At 45.2% G+C, this 12,282-nt stretch overlaps 1 protein-coding gene across 2 annotated transcripts in view; it reads left to right on the top strand.

Moving 5' to 3' along the window:
• Positions 1 to 12,282, top strand: part of fmnl1a (formin-like 1a) — a 283,407-nt gene that overhangs the window by 145,759 nt on the left and 125,366 nt on the right. For both annotated transcript variants that reach the window (XM_041173399.1, XM_041173400.1), the window contains 3 exons: positions 5,988 to 6,068; positions 8,045 to 8,118; positions 10,756 to 10,839. In XM_041173399.1, the coding sequence (XP_041029333.1) occupies positions 5,988 to 6,068; positions 8,045 to 8,118; positions 10,756 to 10,839 (239 nt within the window). The remainder of the gene's footprint in view (positions 1 to 5,987; positions 6,069 to 8,044; positions 8,119 to 10,755; positions 10,840 to 12,282) is intronic.

Raw genomic sequence — 12,282 nt, 5'->3', positions numbered from 1 at the left:
AAATTTATTAAGGCCAGGATATTTCCCCCATCCAGTGCGCTCAGCGAGGGCAGGTGAGTGTGCTTCAGTGCTTAGCGCTGCCTGTGTTGGGGGGGAGGGTTTGGGGAGGAAGTCAAGAGCGCATGTGTGCAGGTGCACGCTGGAAAAGCGCAGAGCTGCCTCAGGGAAATGAAGAGATTTTGCAATTAAAAATTAAGGTTTTTGAAGTGTTAAAAAAAACATGTCCCTCATGCGACTCTGCCTGCCACAAAAGCAAGGACATTTTAGAAATTAGGATGAAATTTTTCTATTTTTTTTTAATGACAAAGTGAAACCTCATCCCACCCGCGAGTGAGGTTTCGCAAAAAATGCAAAGGCCCATAAGGTTGGATGGGCAGCGAAAAATTTAAATCAATTGCATTGCTAATGGCCTCAATGTGCCTTTTAATTGTCAGAGGGTGTACCGCCGATTCCCGACTGCGCATGCCAACTGAAATATCGCGAGAGTGTGCGATGACATGGGGACGCTCACCCAAAGTCAGCGCGTGACATTTTACGCTCGAGTGGGTCGGGTACGCACCCACTCACTCAGCAAAAAATCCTGTCCTAACGCCCGGAGGAAAAAAGAGTTAACTCTAATGGAGAGTTAGCAATCTTTTTTTTAATTCACTCATGGGATGTAGGCATTGCTGGCTAGGCCAGCATTTATTGCCCATCCCAAATTGCCCTTGAGAAGGGTAATAAATGCTGGCCTGAATCATTCATGCTGTTTCTCTCTCCAAAGATGCTGCCAAGTCTAATGAGTGTTTTCCAGCAATTTTCTGTTTTTATTTCTTTTTCTTTTTTCTCAAAATTATGCGGAGCATTCTTGCCACGCAGTTACTTTTTGTATTAAGTAAAGGCTTGCTGATCTGCGTTTGATAGGTACAGTCATGATTTTGGGGGTCAGCCGTTATTTGCAGAAACATTTCTATGGGATACAAGGTCTGATCATTGCAGCCACAACTGAGAGAAATTCTTTCAGCATTGTGTTGCTTCACATTGGAGAGCTGGTTGATACGCAGACAACCACTTCAAAGGTGGATGATCCACCTCTGTCTCTAGAGGCTGCTTAACATGTGCTAATCCATCCAGCTGTTAGAAATATTTAGCACTGATTACTGAGCTGTGAGACAGAGATGGTGCTAATTGTTTGGAGAGGAGACTGCTGACTGGTGAGGGGAGGTTTGTCACCCTCTATATCATAGATATAATGAGTCAACCATCTCATCATGGAAAGCTGTCAATGTTCTTGCCTTTGAGTGCCACTTTGATTAACAGATATATTAAATTACAATAATCCTTTGTTCCTGTTCAAAGTTTAAGGCAGGGAATGGGTATAACTGTTGATTCATATCTAGAGTTTGAGCGAATATCTGTTTCACCAGGCAGTTAACAAGCTGAGGCTAGATAAGGCAGGAGAGTGGGACTAGGTGGAATGCTCTTTCAGAGAGCCAGTGCAGACTTGATGGGCTGAATGGCCTCCTTTTGCACTGTAAAGATTCTGTGATAGTGCAAATTCTGTCATTGTCCAGGTTCACATCTAGGTTTTTCCAAATTATGAAAATGATCAACATCTACTATTGCGTACTGGTGAAAAGTCCATGTTCTCGTACTGTGAGGTAGTATTTGCTAATCCTTAATATAATGTTACTCGCAACAACAATTTGAATTCAAAGAGCATCTTTAACATTGTGACATGTCCCAAGGTGCTTCACGAGAGTGTTACCAAACATAATTTGACATCGAGGTACCTAAGGAAATATTAAGACAGGTGACCAAAAATTTGATGAAAGTGGTAGATTTTAAGGAGCAGAGATAGAAGGGCGGAGATTTAAAGAGATGGAAAAGGCTTAGGGAGAGATTTTCAGAGCTTAGGACCCAGGCAGCTGAAGGCATGACTGCCAGTGGTATAGCTGTTAAAATCAGAAATATACAAGAGGCCAGAATTGGAGGAGTGCAGAGATCTCAGAAGGGTGGAGGACTGGTGGAGATTACAGAAATAGGGAGGGGTGAGAATATGCAGTGAGTTGAAAACAAGGATGAAAGTTGTATTACTTGGTTTGTGATTTGTAGTGTGATACAAGATCCATTGGTACTTTTTGGAGAATTTGAGACATCTTATACTACTTTAAGCTGTATAAGCTACATTACGGCTATTTTAATAAATCGGAATCAAGTGGTTAAAGGTTGGGTATCTTGATTCTTCAGGTGGGATTTCCTCATCTGCCAGTGACACTCAGCATCACCGATGTGATGGACCTTGTAGTATGAGAGGCCTTCATGGATGGGTCTTCACCAGGCTTTCCTATCTCAAGCAAGTCGCTTCCACTTTTGGATGTCTAGTTTGCCCTGATCTAGAGTGGGTTTTCAAGCAGTCTTTACATCTTCTTCATGTTGTGCTTAATAATCAGTGGAATCCAGTCATACATATGAACACATGAATTAGGAGCAGGAGTGGGCCACTCAGCCCCTCGAGCCTGCTCTGCCATTCAATAAGATCATGGCTGATCCGCATGTAACCTCAACCCCACATTTCCACTTACCCTCAATAACCTTTCAGATCCATGTTAATCGAGAATCTATCTAGCTCGGCCTTAAAAATATTCAAAGACTCTGCTTGGCACCGCTTTTTGAGGAAGAGAGTTCCAAAAACTCAAAACCCTTTGAGAGAAAAATATTCTCCTAATCTCCGGCTTAAATGGGTGACCCCTTATTTTTAAACAGTGACCCCTAGTTCTAGATTCTCCCACAAGAGGAAACATCCTCTCCACATCCACCCTGTCAAGACCTCTCAGGGCCTTAAATGTTTCACTTCATTCGTCTCTTACTCTTTTAAATTCCAGTGGATACAAGCCTAACCTGTGCAGCCTTTCCCCATAAGACAATCAGCCCTTCCCAGATATTAGTCTAGTAAACCTTCTCTGAATTGCTTCTAACGCATTTACATCATTCTTTAAATAAGGAGACCAATACTGTACACAGTTCTCCAGATGTGGTCTCACCAATGCCCTGTGCAACTGAAGCATAACCTCCCTACTTTAGTAATCAATCACCCTCACAATAAATTATAACATTCTATTAGCTTTCCTAATTACTTGCTGTACCTGAATACTAATCTTTTGTGATTCATGCACTAGGACATTCAGATCCCTCTGAATCTGACCTCTGCAATCTCTCACCATTTAGATAATAAGCTTCTTTTTTATTCTGAATTACCTGGAAAAACTTAGCAGGTCTGGCAGCATCGGCGGAGAAGAAAAGAGTTGACGTTTCGAGTCCTCATGACCCTTCGACAGAACTTGAGTGAATCCAAGAAAGGGGTGAAATATAAGCTGGTTTAAGGTGTGTGTGGGGGTGGGGGGCGGGGGGTTTGGGTGGGGGGAGAGAAGTTCTCTCCCCCCACCCAAACCACCCCCCCACCCCCCACCGCCCCCACACATACCTTAAACCAGCTTATATTTCACTCCTTTCTTGGATTCACTCAAGTTCTGTCGAAGGGTCATGAGGACTCGAAACGTCAACTCTTTTCTTCTCCGCCGATGCTGCCAGACCTGCTGAGTTTTTCCAGGTAATTCTGTTTTTGTTTTGGATTTCCAGTATCCGCAGTTTTTTTGTTTTTATTTCTTTTTTATTCTTCCTGCCAAAATGAACAATTTCACATTTGCCCACATTATACCTCATTTGCTAGATCTTTGCCCACTCACTTAACCTATCTATGTCACTTTGTAGCCTCCTTACATCCTCCTCACAATTTATTTTCCTATCCATCTTTGTGTCGTTAGCAAGTTTAGCCACCATTCCTTCGGTCCCTTCATCCAAGTCATTTATATAAATTGTAAAAAGTTGAGGCCCCAGCACTGATCCCTGTGGCACACCACTCGTCACACCTTGCCAGCCAGAAAAAGAACCATTTATGCCAACTCTCTGCTTCCTGTTAGCTAGCTAATCTTCTATCCATGCCAATATGTTACCCCCCTTATACCATGAGCTTTTATTTTCCATAATAACCTTTGATGTGGCACTTTAACAAATGCTTTCTGGAAATCTTTAATAATACACACAATACAATTTAATAATAAAATACCTTTAATAATAGCTTCTAACATTTTCCCTGTGATAGATGTTAGGCTAACTGGCCTATTTCCTGCTTTTTGTCGCCTTCCCTTTTTTGAATAAAGGAACTACATTTGCTATTTTCCAATCTCATGGAACCTTCCCTGAATCTAGGGAATTTTGGAGAATTAAAACCAGTGCATGAACTATCTCACTAGCCACTTCCTTCAACACCTTAGGGTGAAGTCCATCTGGACCTGGAGATTTGTCAGCCCACAGCCCCAACAATTTGCTCACCACCTCCCTGGCGATTGTAATTTTCCCGAGTTCCTTCCTCCCTCCCATTTCCTGATTTACATCCAATCCCGGGATGTTACTCGTGTCCTCCATTGCGAAGACGAAGCAAAGTACCTGTTTAATTCATTTGCCGTCTTCCTACTTTCCATTATCAATTCCCCAGATGCACTCTCTATAGGACCAATGCTCACTTTGTTAAACAAAAACAGAATTACCCGGAAAAACTCAGCAGGTCTGGCAGCTTCGGCGGAGAAGAAAAGAGTTGACGTTTTGAGTCCTCATGACCCTTCAACAGAACTGAATGCTCACTTTGTTAACTCTTCTCTTATTTAAATACCTATAGAAACTTTTACCATCTATCTTCAGCTAACTTTCTCTCATACTTTAATGTTTCCCTCCTTCTTTATCTTTTTGTCATTTTTTGCTGATCTTTATATTCTTTCCAATCTTCTGACCTGCCACCATCTTTGCGTAATTATATGCTTTTTCTTTAAGTTTGATACTGTCTTTAACTTTTTTAGTAATAACGGATGGTGGGCCCTCCCCTTGGAATTTTTCCTTCTCATTGATTCTGTGATTCTGTGTAGATTCTGTGTATTCTGAAATATCCCTTTAAATGTCTGCCACTGCATCTCTATTGACGTATCCTTAACCTCATTTGCCAGTTCACTTTAGCTGGTTCTGCTTTCATGCCGAATCATGTCACCCACAATGAGAAAAAGTCCATGATTTTTAAGAAAAATTCTGAGGAAAATAACATGAGAGCTGCTTCCAACCCAGTCAGAGTTGGCACACGGGGAGTTGGGTTCATGTTTGGTCTCAATATGGCGCAGGTTAAAGGGTCTAAGCAGCGATTGGAACAGAGCAGTGCACTTCATTCTCTCTCAGTTTGAAAGTCCCCGACTCTTTTCTTACATCATGTTACAATAGCTTGATTTTAGATTTTATTTTTATTTAGGTCACAAAACATGAAGTTAATTTGAGAAGCAGAGAATTGGAGTTTCTGCAGTAGAGGGTTGAGGAGTTACAGCGCGGGACTTTCCGCACAAACCTACCTCTGGGATCTTCTGGTCTTGGCGCAAGTCAATGGACTTCTGGCTGGGGCGCCGCCACACCCACAGCGGGTCCCACCTGCAACAGGGCCAGAAAATCCCGGCCATAGTGTCACTGCTCTTGGTAAACCATCATTATAAGATGACAAGTTTCCATCGTCAGTGTTAATACTGGGTGGGGAAAGCGTACAGCTTCCCCACAGTGCAGAGTGGATCATCTACCTATGTGGGAATTGCCTGATTTTACCTGAACGGAACTGAATATTCGGCAAGTCCTACATGGATGGACAATCCACTACCACAGTACCCAACCAGGCAGTGACATTGGAGGTCACCTCCAGAGTTAGAATAGGGAAACATGACAAAAATGTGACATCAGGAAGTAAGATTCTGTCGACAGGAATACTTAGAAATGTAAGATCTTTAGCCTGTTAAAAGGTTGATTTTATAAATCATTCCAACTAATATTTCATTTGAACTCCATGCCGAGCGGCTAGTGAACATACAATAATGTTGCCACAGTTGTGGTGAGCATTTTGCTGACTTTTGTTTCAATCATTGCAGGAACGATTCCAAGTGAAGAATCCTCCATTTGCTTACATCCAGAAACTAAGGGGATTCCTGGATCAGGGTGGAGTCAGGAAGGTAAGATACAAAGAATCAGTTTACATAATTCAAGCAACAGGCTGGATTAGTCAATGGAGCAATGGTCTGAGCTGTAGAATGATGCTTAGGGTGTTGATATTTAGCACAAATTGCAGCAGCACAAAATGGTATCTGTGAAAGTGCAGGTACTGTCTTGAATTTTGCCTTGCAAATCTGGAAATGATGTTTTGCTGACAATAGATTGACAGAACACTGACACCATCTTGTTATCTTAAGTATATAAATTTAATCAGGTTTCAGAATGGGTAAATGGACCTGTGGATGATGTAATGACAGAAACAGGCTGGAAAGTACCTTAAATTTGCTCTAAGCAGCGTCCTGTCAGACTGCATCATATATCCCCAAATAGAAAAGGACAACTTTCAAAAGCCATAGAAAAAGCAAACATGAAATGCTTGTGATTGTGATTTTTCTTTTACACCTCTTCAAGTTATCCCTGCCGTCAGTGTCTGTCATTGGCTGATAACTGTGTTGATGTTGAGTGCAAGCGAAGTGCTGACCCTGAAGGAAGGCAGCCTATCCTTTGTGAACAAAACTGAGCAGGCAAAGCCTCCCTAAGTGGACGTGGGCCTACTTGTACTGTTAGTGACTGAATAGCACCCGGCAGCTGGAACCCTGAACAAAGTATGCAGTCAAAGTTCAACAAACCCCTCAGGCTGAGGGCTCACCCTGCTCCCCTCATGGCCGAAGGTTCACCCTACCCTTGAGGGCTCAACCTGCTACCCTATAGGCCGAGGGTTCATCCTGTTCCCCTAAAGGCCGAGGTTCACCCTACCCTCAAGGGCCCACGCTGTCCCCTGCAGGCTGAGGGTTCACACTGCCTCCTGCAGACCGAGGGTTCACGCAGCCTCCTGCAGGCCAAGGGCTCACACTGCCCCCTACAGCCTGAGGGTTCACATTGCCCCCCTAGAGGCTGAGGGTTCACACTGCCCCCTGCAGGCCGAGGGTTCACACTACCCCCTGCAGACCGAGGGTTCACATTGCCCCCCTACAGACTGAGGGTTCACACTGCCCCCCTAGAGGCTGAGGGTTCACATTGTCCCCTATAGCCTGAGGGTTCACACTGCCCCCCTAGAGGCTGAGGGTTCACACTGCTCCCTGCAGGCTGAGGGTTCACACTGCCCCCTGCAGGCCAAGGATTCACACTACCCCCTGCAGACTGAGGGTTTACACTGCCTCCCTAGAAGCTGAGGGTTCACACTGCCCACTACAGGCCGAGAGTTCACACTGCCCACTACAAGCCGAGGGTTCACACTGCCCCCTGCAGGCCGAGGGTTCACACTGCCTCCCTAGAAGCTGAGGGTTCACACTGCCCACTACAGGCCGAGAGTTCACACTGCCCACAACAGGCCGAGGGGTCACACTGCCCCCTGTAGACTGAGGGTTCACATTGCCCCCCTACAGACTGAGGGTTCACACTGCCCCCCTAAAGGCTGAGGGTTCACACTGCCCACTGCAGGCCGAGGGTTCACACTGCCCCCTGCAGACTGAGGGTTCACACTGCCTCCCTTGAGGCTGAGGGTTTACACTGCCCCCTGCAGGCCGAGGGTTCACACTGACCCCTGCAGGCCAAGGGTTGACACTGCCCCCTGCAGGCCAAGGGTTGACACTGCTCCCTGCAGGCCAAGGGTTGACACTGCCCCCTGCAGGCCGAGGATTCACACTGCCCCCCCGAGAGGCTGAGGGCTCACAATGCCCCCTACAGGTCATGTGCAAATTGAAAACAGCTGTGCACAATTCTGCGCACAGTTGTTTACCTCAGTTGCTGCCAGTCTTATGTATATGGTCTTTCACAACTCAATGCTTCAGTACATGACACCAACATTAATCCTAAAGTCTTTCAGTGATATAAGTGGGGTGTCAATCCTGAACATCCCATATGTGGCAGAGAAAGAATTATCTGTTCTGGAAACACACTGTCGAACCTTTTCATTTTTCTTTTTCAACTTCTGCAGTTCAAGAGACGAGTCCAAGAATCAACTCAGGTCCTGCGAGAACTTGAAATTTCATTGCGGACCAATCACATTGGGTGAGTGACACCTACTGACATTTTTAAAAGCTGGGTGGTATACTTTATAAGCATGAAAATAATTTAAAAAAAACATGGAATAATAGTGCCTGGGGCTTTGTTTTTCGAAACCTGTCTCTCAAGTTCCGATCCAGCCACCATTAGATAGAAGTGAAAGCCATTGAATATATATTGTGCTGCCAGACCTGGATATTAATGATCATAATCTTTGACCTTTTGCCCAGGAAAGTCAATCTGTTCTTATTTCAGTGGATGTGAGCGTCACTGGTAAGATCAGCATTTATTGCCCATCCCTAATTGCCCTTGAGAAGGTGGTGGTGAACTGCCTTCTTGAATTGCTGCAGTTCATGTTATGCAGGGACACTCACAGTGCTGTATGGGAAGGAGTTCCAGGATTTTGACCCAGTGACAGTGAGGGAACAGCAATATAGTTCCAAGTCAGGATGGTGTGTGGCTTGGAGGGGAACTTGCACGTAGTGGCATTCTCATTAGTCTGCTGCCCTTGTCCGTTTAGGTGGTAGAGATTGCGGGTTTGGAAGGTGCTGTCGAAGGAGGCTTGACAAGTTGCTGCAGTGCATCTTATAGACGGTACACGCTGCTGCCACTGAAATGTGATGTTATCTTTCAGTGTCAAGCTCATCAAGCATCTTGCAGTAAGCAGTAGTCAATGAGTGCATACACATGGCTCAGGGTTGAGATACAGTGAATGCCACTTGAAATCATGCTCTCAACTCCTGAGTTCGTTTCCCTAAAAATGTAAGCCAATCACCCACTGTGGTTGAGGGAGTGGGAATGAACCCAAAACTGGGCTGCATCAATTCAGTTGCTGGTGCGAATGGGCTCACAGTGAGTCTACTCTGATTCTTGCCATGGTTAATATGTATGTGTGGACAGTGTTGGAGGAAAGAATGTGACTGAGCTTTCATAGCCCAATGGTCTGCTGAGATTCACTGGGCCCGTGCATTAGGAATAGCTGCCTAATGCAGCATTGACAGTGTTGGTACCTTTGCAAATGCATCTCAGAGACAGACAGAGGAACATCTGCACAGGAGCTGACACTGTCAGTACCTCATTGAGGCAATTATTCTTAATGTACAGGTCAGGAGAGAAAGAGAGAAAAACCCCAAAGCTAAAGAAAAAAATGCAAATTCTGGAAGGAGCTGAAAATAGAAGAAACAAAAGAAAAAGTAAAAAGAAAGGCTTGCATTTAGATGGTGCTTTGCACAGCCACCGGACCTCTCAACGTGCATTACTGCCAATGAACTACGTCTGAAGTCAAGTCACAGTAGGAAGTGTGGCAGCCAATTTGTATACGACCAACTCCCACAAGCAGCAAATGTGATAACGAGCAGATAATCTGTTTTGTGATGTTGATTGAAGGATAAATGATACCAGGGTGAACTGCTCTGCTCTCCTTTGAAATAATGACGTGGGATCTTTTACACCCACCGAGCAGACCTTGGAGCTTCAGTTTGCCATCTCATTCAAAAAAAAACAGCACATGCAACGATGGAGTGTCAGCCTTGATTTTTGTGCTCAAGCCCTGGAGTGGCATTTGGAACTAGAGACTCAGAGGCAAGACTGCTACCAACCGAGCCACCGCTGACTGATACTGTTAATAGGCAAAAAGTACCAGGAGTCCCAAGTTGAAAATGAGGGATATCGACAAAATGAAACCTAAGAAAATAATGTTTTCTTCCAGAAATTTAAGAGGTAGAGGTTAACAGTCTTTTGATACTATTTGAGGATTAGCAGGGAATTTTCCTTCAACCAGCACCAACAGAAACAGGCCACTGATCTCATTAGCTGCTTGTGGGATATTTGTGTGCAAATAGGCTTCTATGTTTGCCTAAATAACAATGGTGAGTGATTGGTGAAGTGCTTTGTGGTGCCCTGAGGTGTTGAGAAATTACTCTGTAAATATTCTTTATTATGCAACTTGTCACTTAGTCCAGTGAAGGTTGAGTTGATAGATGTATTCCTGAAAGAATGAAATGATTTACGAACCCCGAGAAATATGAGGACATTGGGCATAGGCCTACAGCTTCTCTAATTCTCCCTCTACAATTGTACCTGCAGTCCCCTAATCTAGTCCCCAAGCTCCTTCTCTGACTTGTTCAGTAACTATACCCTCATGGAAGGTTTTGGTATATATTGCTCTATTAAACTTAATGTGAGTTATTGCTGCTTTGTGTCAGATAGCATTAGATTTGCAAAGTACAAGATGAACCATTTCTGAGAGTGGGTTGGGTGTGACTGGCTGTAATAATTGGACTACAAGCATAGTTAAAAACAAAAAAACTGCGGATGCTGGAAATCCAAAACAAAAACAGAATTACCTGGAAAAACTCAGCAGGTCTGGCAGCATCGGCGGAGAAGAAAAGAGTTGACGCTTCGAGTCCTTCTGTCGAAGGGTCATGAGGACTCGAAACGTCAACTCTTTTCTTCTTCGCCGATGCTGCCAGACCTGCTGAGTTTTTCCAAGCATAGTTAATATTGATGAACTTGTTGGGATTCAGAATCTAGGAATATGCAATTGGGGTCCGCCTGGCTGATCCCAATGCCCTTTTGGGTAACTTCTGGTAGAGCCACCATCCACTCGAATCTGATTAACTGCTGATTTTTCCTTCCTCATAGTTGGGTGCAGGAGTTTTTGAATGAGGAGAACAAGGGATTGGACGTGTTGGTGGAGTACTTGTCCTTTGCACAGTGTGCTGTCACGTAAGTACACTGGGATCTTTACTAAGGGTTTCATTTTACGTACTGCCTATGCTTTGTCACATTGTTTTCAGAAATTATTTATTCTGTAGTGTAAAATTAACCCTAGTCCTTCTACTTGGAATGAACGCAAGACCGAATCACTTACACTGGTGCTGTGCTGATGGGCTGAAAAGACCTGATCCAAAATGTAGGGGGTTAACAATGAGAAGGGAATTTTGGATGTTCTTTTTTACGTCAAGTAAAAAGTGGAAGATTTTTACAGCTAGGGAAGACTACTGAACCGAGTGGGAAAAATTAGTTGAAGGGTCGACTGGAAGAGTTTTTGAATAGAGGAGTCACTAAGGAATTGTTAGAGAGAGCAGTTGGTTGGAGTCGATCTCTGAAAAGGGGGAGGGGATTTTTCAAAGGGCCGGCATTGGGGGAAGAACGGGGAACCACCTCTCTGCCAAATAACGGCTCCCTTAAGCTCCTTAAGGAGCTTGTTGAGGGGCACATCTGTTCGCGAATGCAATTTTCAATTTTTTTCCGGTGTGTCCGAACAACTGTGTGTGCGTCAGTTGGGTGTGTCACAGGGTGTGTCACAGTTGGGTATGTCGCAGGGTGTGTCGCAGGGTGTGTCGCAGTTGGGTGTGTCACAGGGTGTGTTGCAGTTGGGTGTGTCGCAGGGTGTGTCGCAGTTGGGTGTGTCGCAGGGTGTGTCGCAGGGTGTGTCGCAGTTGGGTGTGTCGCAGGGTGTGTCGCAGTTGGGTGTGTCGCAGTTGGGTGTGTCGCAGTTGGGTGTGTCGCAGGGTGCAAATAAGTTTCTGAGCTGGTGCCTTTGCACCAAATCTGTGCGGTCAACTAGTGCTGGCACGATACTGATCTATACTTTGTCATGCACGGTTGCTTTCTGCCTCGTTCCACCTCCATGGCCTTCCCAGGAATGGCCTACTCCAGTTGGCAAGGCAACGGCAACCCCTGAGCTCAACTGTTGGCCAAGTGGACCATCTATATTGAAAAATCGCATCGCGGGATGATGCAGCTCAGGGGTGGAACCCTGAACTCATCCAGGGGCAGAATTTTATGCTCCCCTGCCAGCGGGTTTGTAGGCAGGGGGGGTGAATGTAAAACTTCTCAGGTGGGCTTCCCATTGGGCTCTCACCCGCCCCCGACCTCTCTGCAATCTTACACTGTGGTAGGCGAGACCTCGGCCAGCCGGCCCACCCTTGCCCTGGTTGAGGCCCTTAAGTGGCCAATTATTGGCCATTTAAAGAGCCATTCTGGGCCCAGTCTCAATTTTCAGGCTGGCAGGAAGAGTTCCGGGGTATGGGGGAAGCCCGAAAATAATGGGGTTCAGGCCTCTGGTGTGAAGATGGTGGGGGGAGGCACCTCCATCAGCCGACCCTGTTTAACACCAGGGGCATCTCCCCTTGGTTAGATAACCGCAGGACCTCCCTCACCCCT

The sequence above is a fragment of the Carcharodon carcharias genome, chromosome 23 (genome assembly GCF_017639515.1).
Source record: "Carcharodon carcharias isolate sCarCar2 chromosome 23, sCarCar2.pri, whole genome shotgun sequence".
Taxonomy (NCBI): domain Eukaryota; kingdom Metazoa; phylum Chordata; class Chondrichthyes; order Lamniformes; family Lamnidae; genus Carcharodon; species Carcharodon carcharias.
Note: the sequence above shows the minus strand (reverse complement) of the source record. Positions and strands in the feature narration are given on the sequence as shown.